The 21,753-nt window shown below is 37.3% G+C and overlaps 1 protein-coding gene across 2 annotated transcripts in view; it reads left to right on the forward strand.

Annotated features, from left to right (window-relative positions):
• LOC131157549 (glutamyl-tRNA reductase-binding protein, chloroplastic) overlaps positions 1-21,211 on the forward strand; it is a 32,427-nt gene extending 11,216 nt beyond the window's left edge. The window contains exons 3-5 of one of the 2 annotated variants that reach the window (XM_058111788.1): positions 851-955; positions 1,133-1,282; positions 20,649-21,211. In XM_058111788.1, the coding sequence (XP_057967771.1) occupies positions 851-955; positions 1,133-1,282; positions 20,649-20,888 (495 nt within the window). In that variant the 3' untranslated portion in view covers positions 20,889-21,211. Of the gene's footprint in view, positions 1-850; positions 956-1,132; positions 1,283-10,295; positions 10,769-20,648 lie in introns of those variants that run through there. The other variant, XM_058111789.1, reaches the window with a different exon arrangement.
• Positions 21,212-21,753: the final 542 nt, after the last annotated feature.

The following is a 21,753-nucleotide window of genomic DNA, read 5'->3' on the forward strand; positions in this document are numbered from 1 at the left end:
AAATGAAAAAGAGTTCAGCAATTCACGCTGCCTGGCTTGCAAATCAGCTTTCCCCATATTATTAGTTTTATCTATTTTTACCAATTATTAATGATTAAGTATTATTAATTTATTATAATAGAGGGCGGGCCTTGAAACAACTGTAAGGTTTGCTCCTTTGTGACTGGTTGGTCATGGGTTTGAGTCCTAGTAAATAGCTTCTCTGCATAGAAGTAGGGGTAAGGTTGTATACATTGTGACAACCCTCCCCCTAACCTTGCAAAGCGGGGAGCCTTGTGGCCTGAGGAATTGGGGACACTCTTCTATTAATTTATTATAATATTTTTGGTTTTCAACTTTATAATAACATTGTGTGTGGGGGAAATGCATTTGTGCAAGGTTAAAACTGTAAAAATAAAAAAATGTAATAGAATCTTAAAAAACAATAATATTGTAAAAAAATTATGAGTTGGAGAAGTACTTTTGTAATTTTTAAATTTTCATTTTCGAATTTTAAAAATAAAATGAAAGGTATTAGCATCTTTTGTATCTGAAAATATTTGCTTTTACTCAAATGCAAAAGACTGATGGTTGATAAACACCTGTACTTTTTGATGGAGTAAGCGTAGATTTTGCATTACAAGGTGGCAAGTATAGTTTCTACCAAACATTGGGTTTTATTTATTTACTTATTATTATTTTTATAATTTGTGCTTGAGCTCATTTATGTCATATGTGCTAGTAGGTTTTTGATGTTATTTGCTGACATGAATTTAATTGTACAACAATTGATGTATGTTTTCTATTGATAAGATATTGTGGCTTCATTTTCTTTTGAATGGTGAAGTACTTTTTTTTTTTCCCCACACAGAGGCTTCATTCAATGTGGGAAAAGAGATTTGGAGAAGAAGTGGATGAAGAACATATATATGTTGTTGTGGTTGAACGGGTACTTCAGATGGGGGATTTTAAGGAGGTATGGTGTGTTTGTCACTGATTGTATGTTTTTAATATCATTTTACTCACGTCTTCGCTCCAAACCTCATCTCTTAAACTTCTGTTAGTTTGTCTTTATATAGGTAACTGTTTGGAATGTATTAGCCATTAGGCTATTTTATTGCAAGAGTAAACCTGATGTCTGGTTCTATTCCAGGATGGCACATGGGTCACCTCATCAGATTATAAAAATGCAAATCCAGATCCACTTCGAGAGTTTGCAGAAAAGATTGTGGATGAGATAAATGCCAACAACATGGAAGATGTTCATCGCTTTTGCAACATTTATGTTGATTTGGATTTCCAGGTTTGCACTGTAAAATGCTTTAATTCTTGTCAATTTCAGGTCCTTTTCTCAAAAATTTGTTAGGAACCCAAAATTTTTGTTAGATTACCACTTTACCCAAAAGCTTAAGCTTTTAGGTTGTGAGCCAACAATGTATATCAAGTTTTAACACTCCCCTGCACTTGCAGCCTGACAGCACATGGAGAGACTAACACACTATTAATAACACCCATGATAGGGAACACAAAATTTTTTTAAACACCACACAATAAACTCAGGCAACAAGACTAGAACCCAGGGCCTCCTGGTAACCAGCCCTGATACCATGTTACATTATGACTTTACCTAAAAGCTTAAAGTTCTAGGTTGTGGGTCAACAATGTATATCAAGCTTTATCAACCTTTTTATAACATTTATGAGAGATGAAATAAGCTAGGAAATTCTTTTCGGTATGAATGCAAGAAAAAATGAGGTATAAAATAGCATGAATAGTATGGACTATGAACTAAATTTCTTTTATGTGTCTGTGCATGCATGCGCACATGCGTATTCTTGTGACTTTTTAGTAAAGTCTATCAAAATCTTTAACATTGTGCTAATAAAATTGAGCACATGATGGCTCGCGAGCATCCGATGCCTTCTTCTGTCATTTTCAAGCTAGCGATGATCATGGCGGTTTCTCCCTGGATCTCTAATCTTTATCTCTCTCTGAATCTTTGTCTAACCTCATTTCTTCCATTCACCCTCTTATCTTCATGCAAAAATTTTACTAGTCCTGTGATCTTCACTGAAAATCTGAATCCTCTTGAAAAAGTCTAATCTTTACAGAGTCCTGCAATCTCCACTGAAAATCTGAAGCCTTTTCAAAAACCCTAACCTTCATTCCTTGTTGTATCTTTCTTCTCTTCCTCACTTCATCTTCCTCAAAAAATTTAATACCCTGACCTCAGCTCTGCTGCCTCTTCGGATCCTGAATGGATCCACCATTTTGATCCATAAGAACCGATTCTTTTCTAAGGAGAATGGCAGAGTCTTGCATATTGTTGAGAAGATCAGATTACGAAGATTTGCAATAACAATTTCAGAAGATGGTCTTAGCTGGCTGGAACATGAGCTTTATCATTTTCTCTTCTTGAAGATCCTAGACCCGTGGGTGAGAATCCAAAGAGTCCATGGTTCTCCCACAGAGCCCCAAGTTACATTCTCTTGCTCTGGTTGAGGGTCAACTGCTTTGGGGATCAATTTTGCTGGAGAAAATCCCACACAAAGGGATTTTGAGTACGATGTGCATACCATATGGAGAGGAGGCTTTGGGCTGGAGAGCTTTTTGGAAAGCTACCAGGAGTGTGCTCAGAGGTAGAGTAAGAGGCAATACAGTTCAACATTTGAGATGTCTTGATTGTGGTTCTGTTAACATTGGTAATTTTCAACATTCCACGAACGAAAATCTGTGTTTTCAAGATTGCACCACAGGGTATTCAGTGAAGGAATTTAGGAATTTATTAGAATAACTGAAGAGAAATTCTAATTTGTGAAAGCTGGCTTTTTAGGGGAAACATTCAGGGGTTGGGGAATCCTTATCAGGGAAGAGCTCAATATGAATGAAGATCAAATTCAAGTGATGGGCCTTTTGAGCAAGCATAAGGGTGCTTCACTGCTTCCAACCGAGCAGTTTGAGCTTGCAGGCTGCAAGAAGCTGGGCCTGTTCTAATGGAAAACAACAGTGTCCATAAAGCAGTTGATCGTAGGCCCAAGCCTAAATATGAAGATGGAGCTGATCATTGCAAGTTTCGCTCCTATAAGGAGGCCCTCAAATGAGGCCGGTAATTGACTCCCTTGAGTGAAAATTCTAATTCCATAGACAGAGATCGAGGGGGGAAATTTTCCTTGCAATCAACTAATACAAGATGAAAGGAGGAGGGGTTACTGAGACTTTTGGATACCTGTAGGAGATTCAGGGCTTGGATAGGAGGGGAGATCTGATCAAAATAAGGGCAAACAAATTGCCATATCATAGGGTGAAGCTTCAGAGGACAAAGAAGATGAATTCAGTCCTTTATCTTCAGACAATGAAGGGCTCCTTATTGACTGTCTCCATAGGAAGAGCGAGGTAACCTAATACCTTTCCTAAGTTGAGCTCTTGCGGTCTGAGTCACAAAGCTCTGGAGGACACACAAGATAGACCTGCCGTTGCTAAGAGTAACCAACTTGTTCTGTTTGTATCTCATAATGACTTGAATGTGCCTCATTGCATTAGGGATCCTTTGGAGGGGGGTTTTTCTTCTTCCTTGGACCTATTAGAGGATGAGAGCGATAAACTAGCTGCCTAGGCTCTCCTGGATGAGTTGGACCTAGCTTTTGTTTACTTGAGGAGGGGAAAGAATCAGACTTAGGAATATGGAGGGAATAGAAAGAAGGCTAAGAAACTGTGGTAGGAGCTAGGGAGGCTGGCATCTTCAGTAAAGTATGATATGGGTGGAATTCTAGCTAGGGCCTCTTGCATACAAAATGAAGCTCCTTTCTTGGAAAGTGAGAAGTCTAGGTAGTTGGGGTTAAAAGAAGAGTGGTTAAGGGACTCATATCTAAATCCAGTCTTGACATTTTATTCCTTCAGGAAATTAAGCCGAAGGATGTGGATTCATTCCAGACAAGAAGTCTTTGGGACATTAGAAATAGAGACTGGGTTGTCTTCCTTCATTGTGGTTGCCTGGAGGTCAGATTATCATGTAGGATTCTAGAGTAGCGTCCATTAAGGAAGTTTTTGAGGAATCCTTTTCCCTGTTTGTTCTCCTTGATATTAGAGGTGTAGGGGAGTGGTGGTTTACTTTGGTGTATAGGCCGAATGTTGCTTCTTTGAGGACCCAACTCTATGAGGAGTTAGGGGACATTTTTAGATTGTGTAATCTTTATTGGGTAATTGGGGGGCGGGGGGGGGGGGGGGGTGGTGTGTGTTTTCAATGTGGTTTGCAGTTCTAGACAAATCCTAGGGAGTTCTAGGGCGTCTGCAACCATGAGGAAGTTTGACTATTTTATCTAGGGGTGTGGGCTTAGGGATATCCCATTGATAATGGATGTTTCTCCTGGGGGTGCTTTAGGGGATAGCAGGGCTAGGTCTCATATTGATAGATTTTTGTTTGTTTATGAGTGGGAGGATGCTTTCCCTCATCTTGTTCAGAAAATCCTCCCTAGGCCCCCATCTAACCACTATCCTTTTAGAATCCAACCCTATGTAACAGGGGCATGCTCCTTTCCATTCTGAGATCATGTGGTTAACTCATCCTTCCTTTCGAGGGAATGACTGAAGTTGGTAGAGTGGGTGTCGGGTGGAGGCTGAAAGGGTTTTAAATTCTTGAAGAAGCTGAAATTCCTTAAATCCAAGCTGAAAGTTTGGAATACGGAGACTTTTGGGAATGTCACAGCTACTAAAAATGGGATCCTTTTTGAGATTGCTGCATTAGTCTAGTTAGATGAGTGTGGTCTTCTTGAGGAAGAGGATAGGTGTAGGGAGGTTAAGCTTAGGAATGAGTTATAAATTGGTTTTAAAAATTTAGGGGGTGAAATGGGCTAAAGGAGGGGGATTATAAGGTTGTAAACAGGAGGAGGAGGAAAAGTTACATCAAGGAGTTGATTTTGGACTTAGTTCAAGTGGTGAGGGGTAAAGACCAAATAGGGGTCGATATCATTAATTTCTAGAAATTCCTTTATTTTTTTTAAGGAAATTCCAAACAGGCTGATGGTGGAAGGCTTTGATTGGAGTCTCATTAAGGAGAACTCTGCTCTGTGGATAGAAAGACATTTTGAGTTTGAGGAAATTAGAAAAATGACTTTTAACATGAGCAGAGACAAGCGCCCCCCCCCCCCCCCCCTCCCCAGCCTGGATGGTTTTTCAATGGCTTTCTTTCAAGAAAATTAGGGCATGTTTGAATGGATATCCTTAAATTTTTTGAGAAATTTCATTATAAGGGTGTGCTGAACACTAGTGCTAATTCCACTTTTGTTACCTTTATATCTAAGATGGACGGAACTATAAAATTTGGGGACTTTAGACCATTTAGCCTTGTTAATAGCCTTTATAAAGTGCTGTCTAAAATCCTCACTAATAAGCTCAAAATTGTCCTAGGGGAAACTATCACCTGGGCTTAATCAACATTTATCCATGATAGACATATCTTAGAAATGCGGTGGTGGCCAACGAGGTGGTAGAGGGTGTGAAGAGGAGGGGCAGAGAGGGTATTCTTTTTAAAGTGGATTTTGAGAAAGCCTATGTTAGGATCAACTGGGGCTTTCTAAATAGGGTGATGAGTGAAAAGGTTTTGGGGATTTGGGGAGAAAGTCGATCGAGGCCTCAAGGGTAGTCTCACTTTGTCCCATATGTCTGTTATTGTCAATGGTCAACCAAGAGACTGGTTCAGGGTTTCTAGGGGTCTTAAACAATGGGACCATCTATCCCCTTTCCTGTTCAAAGTAGTTGTTGATACCCTTAGTAAGCTATGTTTTCATGCTTAAGCTTGGGGGGGTTGATTAGAGACTTGTGTGTGGGGAGGGTGGAAGTGAATATATTGCACCTCCAGCTTGCTTATGACACTCTGTTATTCCTTGAGCACAGTCCTAGCAAAGTTCAGGAAAGCTATTCTATTGCTCAAAACCTTTGAGAAGATCTTGGTTCTTAAGATCAACTTGTCCAAGAGCGGTATAGTTGGCATCAACATGGGTGAGAGGATTGTTTAAAATTTCAAATTGAGTGCAGGTTGTGAATCCATTTAGTGGTCCCTAACTTATCCACTTGGAGGTAACCCAAATTTTGAGGCCTTCTAGGATCCTGTGGAAAAGGTGGCTAGGAGATTGGAGGGATGGAAGAGGGCTTATTTTGGGGGCCATGCCACTCTCATTATTGCTTCTCTCTCAAATATCTCAATTTATTATCTCTATTTGTTTAAAGTCCTCTCTAGTCACCAAATCCTTAAAGAGATTGATGCTTTATTTCCTTTGGTTGGGTCCTAGGGAGGGTAGGCATGACCATCCTATTAGCTAGGATATTGTTAGCAAACCTAAGTTGGAAGTTGGGAGGGGCTATGTATTGGGAATGTGGCATCTAAGAACATCTTCTTTTGTAGGTAAATGGCTTTGGAGGTTCCCTCTAGAAACTAAATCCCTTTGGCATAAGGTAATAAAGAGTAAGTATGAGATAAAAAAAAAATGGGTAGGAGATGAGGAGTAACAACATCATTTCTCACGCATGTCCTTGGAAATTTGTCTCTTAGGTAGCTAGTTGGCTCTTTCCTCTTCTTCAAGTATATTTACTTCTAAATCATTTCCATCTCATCTTCTAAAAACTTATACCCCTTTTCCTTGGAACTGCTTTCTTTGGAGGGCTAAGATGCCAACATAGTTTTACATTTCCACGAAATTATCGAAATTTCCACTTTCTGTGTCCCTCAAAATCGAAATGACACTCGATTTTTGTCTTGCATAATTTCCATTGAAATTTCAGGGAATCATCCAAAATTTATTGAAATCTCAAAATTTTAGCCAACACTTGTCAAAATTTTTACTATAGAATGAAATTTCCTTGGAATTCAAGTGTGAAATTTAGACGCAAGCTGAAATTTCTCTCTTAATTTATCTTTTTCTTATTGAAACAAAAGATTATCACAAGGGCTTTTAAATTATATGAAAAATTAAACTTTCAACAACATTTTATTTTAACCATTATTGTCTAAAAAAATAATCATTATTTGTTTAGTAAATAATATTTAACCGATTTATATATTTCATTTATATTAATCTAATATGTTTAGTAGACATATTATATTACAACTATAGCACCTCATATGTAATATTAATGTATTTAATTTATAATATATTAGTCCTAGAACTTACATTATCATGTCTATTAAGCGTTTCTAAAGTTTCATAAAAGAATTCCATGCTTTACTACTAATTTCCATTGTTTTTTTGTTTTTGTTTTTGGTTTTTGAAACTGAAATTGATGTTGAAATTGTGATTTCCATACAAATTTTTGTACTTTTGGAGCTTTGAAATTTTAGTGGAAATAGAAATTTAAGACCTTGGTTGCTAGGAAAGATTCGGCTTTTGTCTTGGACCATGATTCTAGAAAGAATTAACACACATGATGCTTCAGAGGAGAAGACCCTAAGGCTCTTAGTCCTAATATTTGCTTTATGTGCTGTGAAAACAATGAGTCGATTCAGTCCATTGCCCATGTTTTTTTGCATTGCAAGGTGGCATCGCAGCTTTGGAATGCCCTCTTCTCTCTAGTAGGGGAAGAGTGGGCGGGTCCGGGAAAGGTGAGAGACTTTCTTTTGGTTAATTTCATGGGTTTTAGAAAGAACAGGAATGGCAGAGGTATATGGTGTGCGGCTGTTTTTTCCATTCTTTGGACCTTGGGGATAGAGAGGAACGCTAGGATTTTTAGGAGTCAATCAACCTGCTCATGGCTTTAATGGGATAGAGCAACTTTCCTAGCCTTTGTGTGGGTGCACTCCATGGGTTTCTTTAGGGATCTTTTGCTGTCTGACTTTGCTAGAGATTGGAAGGCAGCTCTCTTGTAATGGATTTTTGTTTTGTATTTTGTTTTCTTTTTCTCCCTCATTTGGTATTCCTCGCTGTTTATAGTTTCTCGGCTTTTCTAGCTGGTTGGGGAGGACTCCTTGTCCTCCAAACCATGTACTCAATTTCTCAGTTTTAATAAAACTGTCTTTTTTCTGTCCAGAAAAAAGAAAAAGAAAAAGAAAAAAACTTCCACTTTGTGCTAAAAGTGCACCTAATCCACATCAAAGCTAGAAAGCATTTGTTTTAATCTCCAAATTTATCTAATCCATATCTAACCAATTAGAAAATAAATGCAATTTAGCCTTAAAGAAAATCTTACTGTATTCTTATTTTTTGGCTAATTTGATTCCTTGAAGTATTCTCAAGCAGCAAATTTTCATTTGTCATAATCCTGTGATAAATTTATATTTCATTCAAGGGTTGAGATTTCATCGTCATTTACACATATTTAAATTAGTTATTGATATTTGTCTAATCTGCATCCAAATATAAGGTAGAAAAATGATTCCATCCGAGAAAAACACTTAGCATTGGCAAATTTTTTATTAATTTTTTCTGCAGTTAATTTGATTATCTATTATATTATACTATTTTATTTATTTTTATTTTATCTCTAAGTGCTGTTTATCAGCTTCTTTGATTATTGGTAAATAGGTAAAAGTGCAAATAAGAGGCGCCAAGGGGTTGCCAGTCCAAGTTGGGGATTATTTTAGTGAAGCTCAACTTGCTCTTACTCCATGGAAAATATTCCTTTATATGAAACTCATGTGCAACTCATATACAATCTATACCATCTTAGAAAGACAATGCCCTTTTGGTCTCTCCTTTTTTCTCTCTTTTAATTGTTCTATTGAAGTATCATGAAATGTTCCTCTTTTATGATTTTTGACCACTAAGTATGAGGAGAAAATAGTAACAATTTAACTCTGCTTAAAATCACCATTGTAGCACTTTAAAACTATTCACAACCACTCATATTTTCAAAATAATTTAAACTTGAAAATATTTTTAGATTGTGTAGAATGTGATATATTCACATGCATAGCATTTGCTCAATCCTAGTATATAAAGTAGTGAAAAATATTTGATTTGAAAATGAACCGATAACTTTGTCTTGACATGAAAGGGGTCTAATCATAATTGACATAAATTGACATGTCTTACCCATGATGCATTTGTTTAAACAAAAATATCATTGACTTTGTTTTTTGAGTTTAATTCAATCCTAAGTGAACTCTTCTCATGTCTCTAATTGTGGTTAGTTTGATTCCTTGCAATGAAGGGATTCTTGTACAATATAATGTCCATCAGTGTTAAGATTGTAATTATAAGAAATGTGAATTCCATGCACAAAGGGATTTTGGACTTCATCTAATGCAAATCCAACATATAAGATAATAAATATATTTCATTATTAAGCAAACCTGTATGGCATTTACTCACTCTTCTGCTAATTTAATTCTTTACATTAATAAAATAATTTTTTCAAATTTTTTTATTTTTTATTTTACTTTTATTTTATTTTTATTTTTTAATATTTGTCTATGTTTAACATCTAGTTCAAATGGATTCGAAATGCTACATTTACTCTACTTGCACGTGTGTGCGCATGCGCAGATGTATACTATGGAAAAGTACTTCTGGATGGGGAGGCCCAAAAATGCCCCAAAATCCTAATACTCCTTAGAAAGCCTTATCAAATGAATTGTTGGTGCTAATTTGTTTCCTTTATCCTAAAAAAATATAATGGATATGTTTACATTTTTGTTATTTGTAGCCTTTTTATTAGATGAAAAAAGCTTTTTAGAATCGAAGTTACCATGGCATGTGGTTCATGGAATCAAGGCCAAAATGGAATTGAAATTCAAGTTTCAATTCCCATTCCATCGTCTATATATAAGGGCAGAACTGCATTTGAGGCGGAATGTTGATTTTCTTGTTTAATGGAATGGTGATTAGAATATTGGAGTTGCCATGCCTTTCTTTCCTATTGCATAAATACCAGAATAACCCTCAAAATCTCATTTATTCTGAGTTTCCTTCTTAATTGTTCTCCTATATCTTTTATGCATAGGAATATGGGTTTATAATTCCTTGTGTTGCTGATGTGGGAGACATGAGTTACTATGCGTGTTGAGAACCATGGAGTCTCCGGTGTCCATTATAACTTTTTTCCATGGCTTACAAAGACATCTATTTAATTTCTAGTGTAGCCATTGTTGGTGGCATGGGTTTCCATGGGAGCTAGTGACCTCATTAGAGTAGACTCTGATTTGATACCATAGTCAGGGTTTTGACAAGGTTTGCAATTTCAACTCAAGTTGCCACGATTGTCCGTGTTTGACAGGGTTATCTGTGAGTTTTTACTTAAATGTGTAGGGTTCATGATTTTATTGCCTTGCATCACTGCCTCTGCCACTGCCTCGCCATCTCCACTTGACCCATCTTTCATGAAAGCAGGAATCATTAAAAAGAAAAAAAGCGTGCAGTCCAAATCAGATCCGACCTTTTTGATTTTCACATCTGAATCACGCAGTACATTGGAGATCCTTTCAGAGAGTTGCACCCTACTAGAATCTATCCAACTTTTCCGGATAGAACACCTTCCATCTCTGTTGATTAACAGTGGTTAATTGTTTCTGTCGGCATCCGATCAAGTGCAAGGAGTTTCTGTAACTGTCTTTAGTAACTTCATGGGAACTTCTCTGTCACCAGAATCAAACCACACAAGTTGGCAACTTTCGTCTTTGCTGCTGATGAGCCTCACTCACCGAATCAGAGCTTTTCTGGGCAGTCAAGCTTCCACTTCGATGCTTCAGTCTCCATCATGCTACGCCATTGCTGCCAAAGCATCCTAATCAGTTGCTGGATTGAAGCCCTATGGGGTCACTGCTGTTGAGTTCATCCCCAAGCTTCACTGCCTTCAATTCACACCACAGGTGATTCTCATGAGTTATTCAATGCTTTCAATGAGCCTTGGTTGAGGCAGTATCTTTATTTTCGTTGCTGTTTGTTGAGGCTACCTTGCTGTTTCTTGCTAATCTGCCCTGCTGTCAACTTAGGGCAACTTAAAAAATTGCCTTTCAACAAAGTTCTTAAAGGATCCAGAAACGTGGGTTCATTCAGGTTGGCTGAGAAATGATCCAGCTGACCATACTGAATTGGTTCAGCCTGACAGGATGGATTCAGCAGAAAAAAAAAAAAAGGATAACCAGAGAAGAAAGATGGTGACAAGGGACCAATTTGATTCCGTCACTTGCAAACAAACTCAAATGTATGAATTGAGAACAAGAAGAAAAGCAATCCAGGAATTGACTGCCTAGGCATCTTCTCTTAATCTCAATTGCTACTTTCTAAAATCAAACTTCTTCAAGTTTGAGCAGAAGTTCAATTCTCTCTAGTCTACAATTTCTACTTTTTGGTCCCTTATTTTCCAAATCAAAAAGAAGGGCAGTGGATTATTTAATCAGGGTTGCTTTGCCTTTGTTCAAGAGAGGCTGACCTGGAGCTACTATTTGATTGGTTCAACCAAATTGAAAGCACCTTTACTTATTGTAGTGTGTGCCTGGAAGAAAAGGTTGGTATGGCTGTTCTTTGTTGCTAAGGGCCTTGCTTGTACTTGGTGGCATAGTCTTGTTCATCACTTCTGACTTTGAAAGCAAGCACCAATTACCAAATGGAGCCATATGTCCTTGTGTGACATCGATGAAGGATAAAATCATTTTGATAAATTACGAACGAGTGATTACTATGTTCAAGCTTGTTCATAAAATTTCTAAAAAAATCAAGCTCATGCTTAAGCCAAGTTAAACACGGCTTCAATATACTTGTTCAAGTTCATTAAAGCATTAACCCAGTGATGTAGGACGAGAAGCAGCTATTTGGATGGACCATTTCGACCCAATTAGGAGGCCTATGTCAAAGAATAGGGTGAATGGTTTATTGGGTCCGAAACCCAAATATGCTTAGTTAGTTAGTTGTTTAAGTATGTGTGTGTAGTTTGCTTGTATTAGGATTATTTATGTTGGGGGCTTGTTTGTAGTAATTGTGTATTCTAGGGGTATGTTTGTAATGCAATGTAGTTTTAGGGGTATGTGTGTAACTTCATGTGTTTATAGGCTTTCTTATTAATAGTGTGTGAAAGCCATGATGTAGGCATTTGTTGATGAATTTGAATTGTTGATGGAACATGAGTTCTCCCCTGGTATCTCCTCTCTCCTCCCTTCCCCTTCCTTCCTCTCTTCTATTTCTTCTAATCTCTCCCATGGCTGCAGAACCTTGATGCTGCCCCTGCATCACCTAGCTTGAGATCACTGCCAAGATTTTAGATTATTTTAATGCACAAACAAGCTTATTTAATAAATTTAATAACACATATAAATTTATATTTTTAATTTAAGGTATTAAATACAAACAATTTGTAAAAAAAAAAAAATATCATTATACAAATTTTAAGTGAAAGAAAACTCACAAAACTAAGGATATTAGATGTTTTTAAAAAAACTTAAAAATCCTTTTTAAAGAACTCTAAGAAGGTTATTAAATGAGCCTAGAAATTATGTTTAAGCTTTCTTATTATCTAATGATTAATTTGATATAAGATGGGCGAATAATGGGCCAATTATGTGTGAGGCATGAGCACATAGTTACAAGCCTATTTGGAGTACGTTCATAAACACAAATGAGCCTGCTCATGAATACTCAAATGAACTTGTTCATGAACACCCAATGAGCCTATTTACGAACATACACAAACTGAACATTGCGTCATTCGTGAACGACTCAGATCATTTGCACTCTTAATTGGGCTGCAAATTGACATTTTTTCCCTCACTCCCTTCGGGGCTCTGAATGGGCTCACAAATGAGCTTCTAAATGAGCCAAACCAAGTCTATTAATTAGTCTCAAGCAAGCTTGTAAACAAACAATTAATGAGCTTAAATGAACCGAGTTCAGCCTTGATTGGGTTTGGATTGTTTAATAAATGAACCTCATAATTAGGCATAACTTGTTTATGCAAAGGGTGAGCCCGAATGAGTCCATAACATGCTGAGCTGAGCTGAGCTGTTCACAGATGACTTGATTCTTTTGAAGCCGTAGATGTGTGTGTGTTGTACATAATATATTCACCTGCAATGCATGTGTATTTTGACTAGTATATACACACGATCAATGTGTGGGTATGCTTGTCATTCAACTTTCAAAGCCATGCCTGCATTTATGCACATAGAAATTTTGTAGGTTCATTTAGAATGTAGAAGATTTGATCATTACAGTCATATTAGTCCTCCGTAAGGAGTTTGTAGCAATGGTTTTTACTCCGTAAGGAGTTTGTAGCAATGGTTTTTAGCTATTCTTTCTGAAAAATGATCACTTGGGTCCAAAGTTGATCATTTGTTCAGACGTGGTATCATGCTCTCTTTGAAGACTTGAAGTTCCTAGCAGTCATGTTACTGTTTTTGAGAGACTTTGAACAATTGTTAGTCCGCTCTATTTATCGCTTTTTGACAGGAAAATTTTTACTCCATTTTATAAAAACGAGCTGCAGTCCAATTTATGCATCAACATGGGAGTGGTTTGCAGGGTCCTACTCATGCTTTGGCCTTCATATAAGCATGTGTTGTTTCACTTCTTTCTCAGTATGGTGGTAGCCTGCTTTTTCTTTGTCCAGCGTGATAGGAGAACCTTGAGTCTGTCCGGCGTTGGTGGAGGAGTAGTTGTCAATTTCTTTTGAGGTTTTTTGTAGAAGGAAGGAGAGGATGACATTGTGGAAGTGTGGTATCTTTGCAGTACTTGTGGAGATTATGGTTGGCGTGTGATGCACATATTTTTTTTAGGAAGAAAATTGAATTGGCAGCTAGTTTGAGAGAAGAATCATTACCTGGCTTCTTTACGGTGTGTTGAGTTCAGTTGCTTTAAGGGTGTTATTTTTTGGATATTCAGTGAGACTGGAGGATTCTTCTCCTCTGAATTTTATGTTTTTTTTCCCCATTTTTTGTTTTATTAATTTTGTTTTGTTTTGTTTTGTTTTTTTGTTTTTTGTTTTTTGTTTTCTGTATCATTCCAGAATTTTGATGGGAGAAGTCTTTTACTCCTTTTTGTAAATTCTCCTCGTATCAATGAAATCTCTTTTGCTATCAAGAAAAGAGTCTGCTATTGCTTTGTCCCTTCTTTTTCTATTCTCATCTCGTCATTATTTTCACTTTGAAGAGGAATGCTAGGAGCTGTAGCTCCATGTAGTTTCTTTATATAATCTCTGCATGATGGGTTTGCTAGGTATTTCTTCCAAAAATGAAACTTGACAATGGCTGCATCTCTCTTGTTTTAGTTTCTGATTCCCAATAAGCTTTCTTTTCTATTTTTATTTTTTTTGAAAATAAAAAAAACCTTTTAAATGAGTACCTCATATATGTTTAAGAAAAATGTCAAGTGGCCCTATTAGTGTGTATAGACACAGAGACTAACTGCAGCTGCTCCTAGCATTCCCTTTGCTTGTAATTGGTTACAGCTTAGCATAATGGTGCTTTAATTTTAGTAACCAAAAGCAACAATATTGTTAATGTTGTGTTTGGTGGCTTATTTCTTGAGTGGATGGCATACACAAGGAGGAGAACATAGTTAATATTAGCAATCTGGGGGAAACCGTCGACGGTTTCACTAAACCATCGACGGTTTGACATAAATCTCAGAAATTCTGCTCTCGGTATCTTTCCGTCGAAGCAAATCATCGATGGGCCTCTAAAACTGTCGACGATTTCGTTCTGGGCAGCGAGGCTGAATTCAAAATTTGAATATAAACGTTAATTTGGTTGGGATTTGGGGGGAAACCTTCGAAGGAAACTTTATTTATACACTAGTCTGAGTGTATTTTGAAGATAAGATCATTGTAAGATGTATTGTAGCGTGTGTTCTTTGATACTTATATAGTGAAACTTTGTCGATTGCTTTCGTGGATGTAGGCATTGCCGAATCATGTAATTCTTTGCGTTGTTGTTCTTGCTTTCATATATACTACGTGTGTGTGTTTCATATTTGTTCTTCATTGTTGCTGTGTTTAATTTCTGCTGTGCAAAATCCGAGTTTATTCACAACAATTGGTATCGGAGCACTTGTTGTTATGGCATCGGGTACTTCGTCTGCAAAATTTGACGTTGTCAAATTTGATGGAACTAGAAACTTTGGTTTATGACAGAGAAGAGTGAAAGATTTGCTTGTGTAGTAAGGGATGGTGAAGGCCTTGTATGGTGTTCAACCGGAAATTATGGATGAGACTAATTGGAAAGAATTAGAGGCAAAGGCCGTTGCTACAATACGATTGTGTTTGGCTGATGAAGTGCTTTATAATGTCATGGAGGAAGATTCTCCTGTGGCTGTTTGGCAAAAGCTTGAAAGCCGGTACATGTCCAAATCTCTTACTAACAAACTTTTTCTTAAGCAATGTATTTATTGGTTTAAGATGGTGAAGGGTTCAAACTTTAACCAACACATTAACGCATTTAATCAAATCATAAGTGATTTAATGCGGGTTGATGTGAAATTTGGAGAGGATGATAAGGCGTTGATGCTACTGATTTCCTTGCTAGCAACTCAGACGTATGAGAACATGGTTACCACTCTTACATGGGGGAAAGAGATCCTAAATTTGAAAGAGGTGACAAGTGCATTGTTGGGGTTTCATCAAAGGATGAAAGTCTGTGATGAAAATTCACACGGAGAAGGACTTGTGGTGAAAGGTAACCATGATTGTGGGAGAGGAAAATTTAGAAATGGATTGAGTCAAAAGTCCTAAACTCAATCTAAGAAGAAAAAAGATATCCGGTGTTATAAGTGTGGTAAAAAGGGGCACATTAAATCGGAGTGTCCCGATTGGAAGAAAGGAAACGCTGAAAAACATGAAGGGACTTCAAAATCAGCAAATGTAGTTCAAGAAGAAAATTTAGTTTGCAGTGATGGTGATGTACTTTTAGTTTCGTCGGGGTCGGATCGCCTCACGGACTCGTGGATCCTAGACTCGGCATGTTCTTACTATATGACTCCAAATTAGGAGTGGTTCAGCACTTACAAGTTGGTAAATATAGGTTTAGTTCTTATGGGCAATGATGTCTCATAAAATCATTGGCATAGGAAGTGTTAAAATTAAAATGTTTGATAGTGATATGAGAATCTTGAGTAATGTAAGACACATACGGACCTACTGAAGAGTCTCATTTCACTTGGAACTTTGGATTGTAATGGATTTAATTACAAGTCCGAAAGTGGGATTATGAAGGTGTGCAAAGGTAATCTGACAGTGATGAAAGGGCAAAAGTTAGATGAAAATATTTATACACTGTAGGGAACTACTATTGTAGGTGAAACTGCAGCCGTAGATTCTGCATATGGGTGAACATGGTATGAAAGAACTTCACAAGAGGAAACTCTTGAAAGGTATGAAAACATGTAAGCTGAATTTTTGCAAGTTTTGTGTTCTTGGAAAGCAAAATAGGGCACAATTCAAATCAGCTATTCACAAGATGGAAGGTATTCTTGATTACATACATTCTAATGTTTGGGGGTCTGTTAGAGTGGCATCTCGAGGGGGACATGTTTATTTTGTGAGTTTTGTTGACGACTACTCACAGAAAGTTTGAGTATACTTCATGCGACACAAGTCTGATACGTTTGTCAGGTTTAAGTTTTGGAAAGTTGAATTGGAAAATCAGATTGGGAGGAGAATCAAATGCCTCAGATCAGACAATGGGACTGAGTACACTAATTCTAGGTTCATGGAGTTTTGTGAGTAACAGGGCATTAAGAGACATTTCACTGTTCGCCAGACACCTCAACAAAATGATGTGGCTGAAAGGATGAATTGAACTCCAGCTGAAAGTGCTCGGTGTCTCGGGCTTAATGCAGGGCTTCTGAAGAACTTCTGGGCCAAGGCAGTTAGTATGACTTGTTTCTTGGTAAACCGATCACTAAGGGCATCACTAGAGGGGAAAGTGACTGAATAGGTATGGACGGGAAATGTGGTAGACTATTCCGGTTTAAAGGTATTCGGTTGTCCAGCATATGTTCACGTGTCTAGTGAGGAGAGATTGAAACTTGACGCAAAGTCTAGACATTGCATCTTTTTGGAATATTAAAAGGATGTGAAGGGGTTCAAGCTGTGAGTTCCAATGGCAAATAAGGTGGTGATTAATAGGGATGTAGTTTTCGATGAGAAAGGTATGGTGAAGCATACTAAAGAATTTGATGAAGGGAAACAGGAGCCAAAAAACTGGAGCAGAGACGAACATGTTGTGCAGGTGGGGTTAGAATTTCAGGGCAATGATAATGATCTTAGTCCTTGTGTTGCAGGGAATTCTAGCTCGGGAAATCAGCAAGTCGACAATATTCCTATACGGAGATCGAGACGCACTATCAGACCACTGTCAAGGTATGAGTTTGAAGAGTTGGTATCTTATGCTTTCATTACCAATTGCAATGATCCAACTACTTTTCAAGAGGTAGAGCATGGCCAAGAGAAAAGTAGGTGGATGACTGCTATGATTGAGGAAATGAAGTCGCTGCATAAGAATCAAACTTGGGAGTTGGTGGAGATTCCAAATGGGAAGAGAGCAATAGGTTGTAAATGGGTATATAGGAAGAAGGAAGTAATTTGAGAAAAAGAAGGAGAGAAATTCAAGGCATGGTTAGTGGCAAAGTGGTACTCATAGAAAAAGGGAATAGATTATGATGAAATCCACCTTTGGTCCGACACACTTCCATCAGGGTAGTGTTGGGGTTAGTAGCTTATAATGAACTGCATTTGGAACAAATGGATATGAAGACGACATTTCTCCATGGTGACTTGGAGAAACAAATTTATATGGTACAGTTAGAGGGATTTAGTGAACCCAGGCAAGAGCATATAGTTTGCAAGTTGAAGAAGTCTTTTTACGAGGTGAAACAGTTTCCGAGGCAATGGTACAAATGGTTTGATTCATATATGATCAGGATAGGCTACGGAAGATGTGAATATGACTGCTGCGTGTATTTGAAGAAGTTTGATGATGGTTCTTTTATTTTCTTATTATTGTATGTCGATGACATGTTAATAGCTGCGAAGGATTTAACTGAGGTAAATCAGTTAAAGGATTTGTTGCATAAATAGTTTGACATGAAGGATCTTGGTCTAGCTAAGAAGATACTTGGGATGGAAATTCGCTGGGAAAGAACTGCAGGGATGTTGTGGTTATCTCAAGGCGGTTATGTGGAGAAGGTGTTGGAAAGGTTCAGAATGGTTGATACTAAACTGGTATGTACACCTCTAACGAGTCACTTTAAATTGTCTGCTGCTAAATGTCCAAGTACGGATGATGATATCCGGGACATGTCAAAGGTTCCTATGCTAGCGCCGTGGGGAGTTTAATGTATGCCATGGTGTGAACAAGATCAGACTTGGCACATGCAGTGAGTGTGGTGAGTAAGTTTCTCTCTAATTCGGGTAGACAACATTGGGAAACTGTCAAATGAATTTTTAGATACTTGTGGGGTACTTCTAGTTATGGCATCATGTTCGGCAAGCAACAGGATAGTCCATCAGTTGTGGGGTTTGTTGATGCTGATTATGGAAGAAATATGGATGACGGAAGACCTACAATGAGTTATGTCTTTGCCCTTGTGGGAGGACCTATATGTTGGAGGTCCTTGGTGACATTGTCTACAACTGAATTTGAATATATAGCAGTTTGCAGAAACTGAAAAAGAAGCCTCATGGCTTACCAGTTGGTCAAGGAGCTGGGTATACAATAAGGTGGAGTTGTGCTGCATTGTGACAGTCAGAGTGCCATTTGCTTGGTGAAGAATCAGATGTACCATGCTCTACCAAACATATTGATGTAAGGTTCCACAGGGTTTGAGAATTGATTACTTCAGGTGAACTTATATTGGAAAAGGTTCACATTTGAAAACACAGCGGACATTTTGACAAAACCAGTTACTGCTGATAAGTTCAAGCATTGCTTGGACTTGCTTCATGGCTCCAAGTGCTAGAAGGGAGACAGACCCAGCCTAACGTTCTAAGGTCAAGGTGGAGCATCGGGCTATGTTTTTCAGGATCTCCTAAGGGGTAGAAATTTGCCAAGGTGGAGATTGTTGTGTTTGGTGGCTCATTTCTTGAGTGGTTGACATACACAAAGAGGAGAACATAGTTAATATCAACAATTTGGGGGAAACCATCGACGGTTTGACTGAAATCTCAGAAAATTTTCTCTCAGTATCTTTTCGTTGAAGCAAACCGTAGATGGGCCTCTGAAACCGTCGACGGTTTTGTCTTAGGCAGTGAGGCTGAATCCAAAATTTGAATATGAATGTTAAGTTGGTTGGGATTTGGGGGAAAACCTCCAACGGGAACTTTATTTATACACTAGTTTGATTGTATTTTGATGATAATATCATTGTACGATGTATTGTAGTGTGTGTTCTTTGATACTTATATAGTGAAGCTTTGCCGATTGCTCCTGTGGATGTAGGCATTGCCAAACCATGTAATTCTTTGCATTGTTGTTCTTGCTTTCATATATACTGCGTGTGTGTGTGTTCCATATTTGTTCTTCATTGTTGCTGCATTTAATTTCCGCTGTGCAAAATCCGAGTTTATTCACAACAGTTAATAGTTGGGATTTTAGATGCACATAATTTCTCTTTACAAATGGGGGGCAACTTGTGGTAAAAGAGAAAAAAAAAAAAGGAAAGACAATGTTCTTTGTCAACTCTTATGATTATTTTATCTTTTGTGGCTTGAAAACTTAGGAGAGAACCCACACAAAATTTGAGTTAAATTTGTCACAAACTTCATTGAGGTGGCTGATATTTGTGACTTGTATGAAATAGATATTGGGGAAGTGACTTGATATTGCAATTTTTAGTTTTTATTTACCATGTTTTATTGGACGCAAAATGAATGATGAAAGTGGATAGTAGTGTTGAACTGGGTTTGTGAAGGGCTGAATATTTAAGGCCTGACAACCAAAAGATAAAGGTCCCTTTTATGTGTGAAACTGAACTATCACTATCCTTGAGCACGTTAAATGGTTGTACCTGCTCAGTTTACAGGAATTTGGTGGTTAACGGCCCTTGTTTTATTCTTCTTTTTTAGACTGCCATTTAAAATTGAATCAGGCCTCTTGGTCTTGTGTTTTATTTTTGTTTTTTTGTTTTATTTTATTATTATTTTTTGCATTTTGTTGGATTTTGTTCTATTTAGCATATTGAATGAACGGTAAAGTTTGCCATGTAGCATCACCAGTTACATCGCCTGTGTGGTCTTGGACTTGATAAAAGCAAGTTTTATGTGATTGTCAGCCTTGGGATCCTATGCGTTGGTACAATCTATTATTGCGTTGTCTAACTGTGTTTATACTTGATACACTTCGTTCTTATCTTTCTGAAGTTACACCAGGCTGAAAGATTATGCACATGCTTTGTTCTACAACTGTATTGTTTTGATTAAAGTCTCCTTGTCTCTTCAAGATTTTGCCAATTTTTTACAATTTGTAGTAGTTAATAAGATCATGGCTTGCAGTAGTTAATAAGAATATGGCTTGTAGTAGTAAATAAGGACTGTATATCACAAGGGCACAGAGGTAGCTGTTGATTTTTGACAATCATTTGTTAGTCACCGTAACTCATACATTCAGTGTTAGACAAGATATATCAGTGAAAAAAAAGTGAAACCATGATTCTACTTATGAATCATATTATTGGAAAATGGCAGAACTCAGACCACAAATTTGTTTTTTGATTGTGTTTTTATTTAGTATCCTATTAAGATTGCTTCTTGCTGTGCAGGTCTCTGAAGCTCGGATGATATGGGTTGATAGGTTAGGTTTTGACATGCGTCTCTGCTCGCCACAGAAAGGTATTTATGAAGTCCGTATTCCATTTCCCTGGGAAGTGACAGACGAGAAAGGTGCAAAGTCGTCATTTAATTGTATGTCCCAACTCGCTTGGGAGGCGGAAAAGAATTACCACATCCCAGATTTTAAGAAGGTGAAACAATTGAAACAAATAGGATACAGAACACAGTGAGTTGTTACTGGATTTTCCTTTGTTTCGATGCAAGTGGCCATCTGTTTTTTGTTGTTATTTTGTTTTTGTTTTTTATTGATCCCATGTTTGATCTTCACATCTCTTGTAATGCAAAATGACTAATCAGTCACTGAAGCCATTCAGATGATTTTTTTTTAGTCTTTTCCTTTTTGTCCCCCTGAATGGGACATTGTGGGCTTGAATGCATCATGGATTATTCAGCCACCCAGATGTGTTTGTATCAGTTATTTGTAAGATCCTACTGCTGTTGTTTGCACCATCCTTTTAAGAGGGAATAAAGAGTAAGTTTTCTTTTTCAAAAATAGAATAATAGGGAAAGGAAATTTTTACAGGATGATTTCATGCATATAAGACATATTAGAGAGGGGTTACAAGTTACCAGGTAAATGATGATCAACTCTCTCATTTCGTCTCGCTATATTTTAAAAATGGGGTTCTTTTAAATGTTTGTCGAGTCTACAAAATAGTTCCAATCTATTTAGTAATGGGAGAAAAAAAAAAAAAAAAGCAGGTGAAGATGGTAAGAAATTGATTTTTCAAGTGCTGAGAGCGAATAAGGGGACAATGTATTTTATTTTATTTTTTTATTTTTTATGTTCTACTCAACTTGCAAATTTTGGTGAAATCAATTTGGTGGAATCCTAAATCAAGTATTTTAAAGTTGTGTAATGATAGTATCCCAATTCACATCTAAGTGCATAGGAGAAGTTTTTGATAGGCGCTAAATAAGTTTCAATCAAATTAAAATGGACTGCCCTTGCTTAATTAGTTGTAAAACCAAATTAATAGGCCTGAGTTCACTTCCAAATAAAACAAAAAGGGTTTTGTAAGGTTCTAATAAGTC

The sequence above is a fragment of the Malania oleifera genome, chromosome 6, assembly GCF_029873635.1.
Source record: "Malania oleifera isolate guangnan ecotype guangnan chromosome 6, ASM2987363v1, whole genome shotgun sequence".
In the NCBI taxonomy this organism is placed as follows: domain Eukaryota; kingdom Viridiplantae; phylum Streptophyta; class Magnoliopsida; order Santalales; family Ximeniaceae; genus Malania; species Malania oleifera.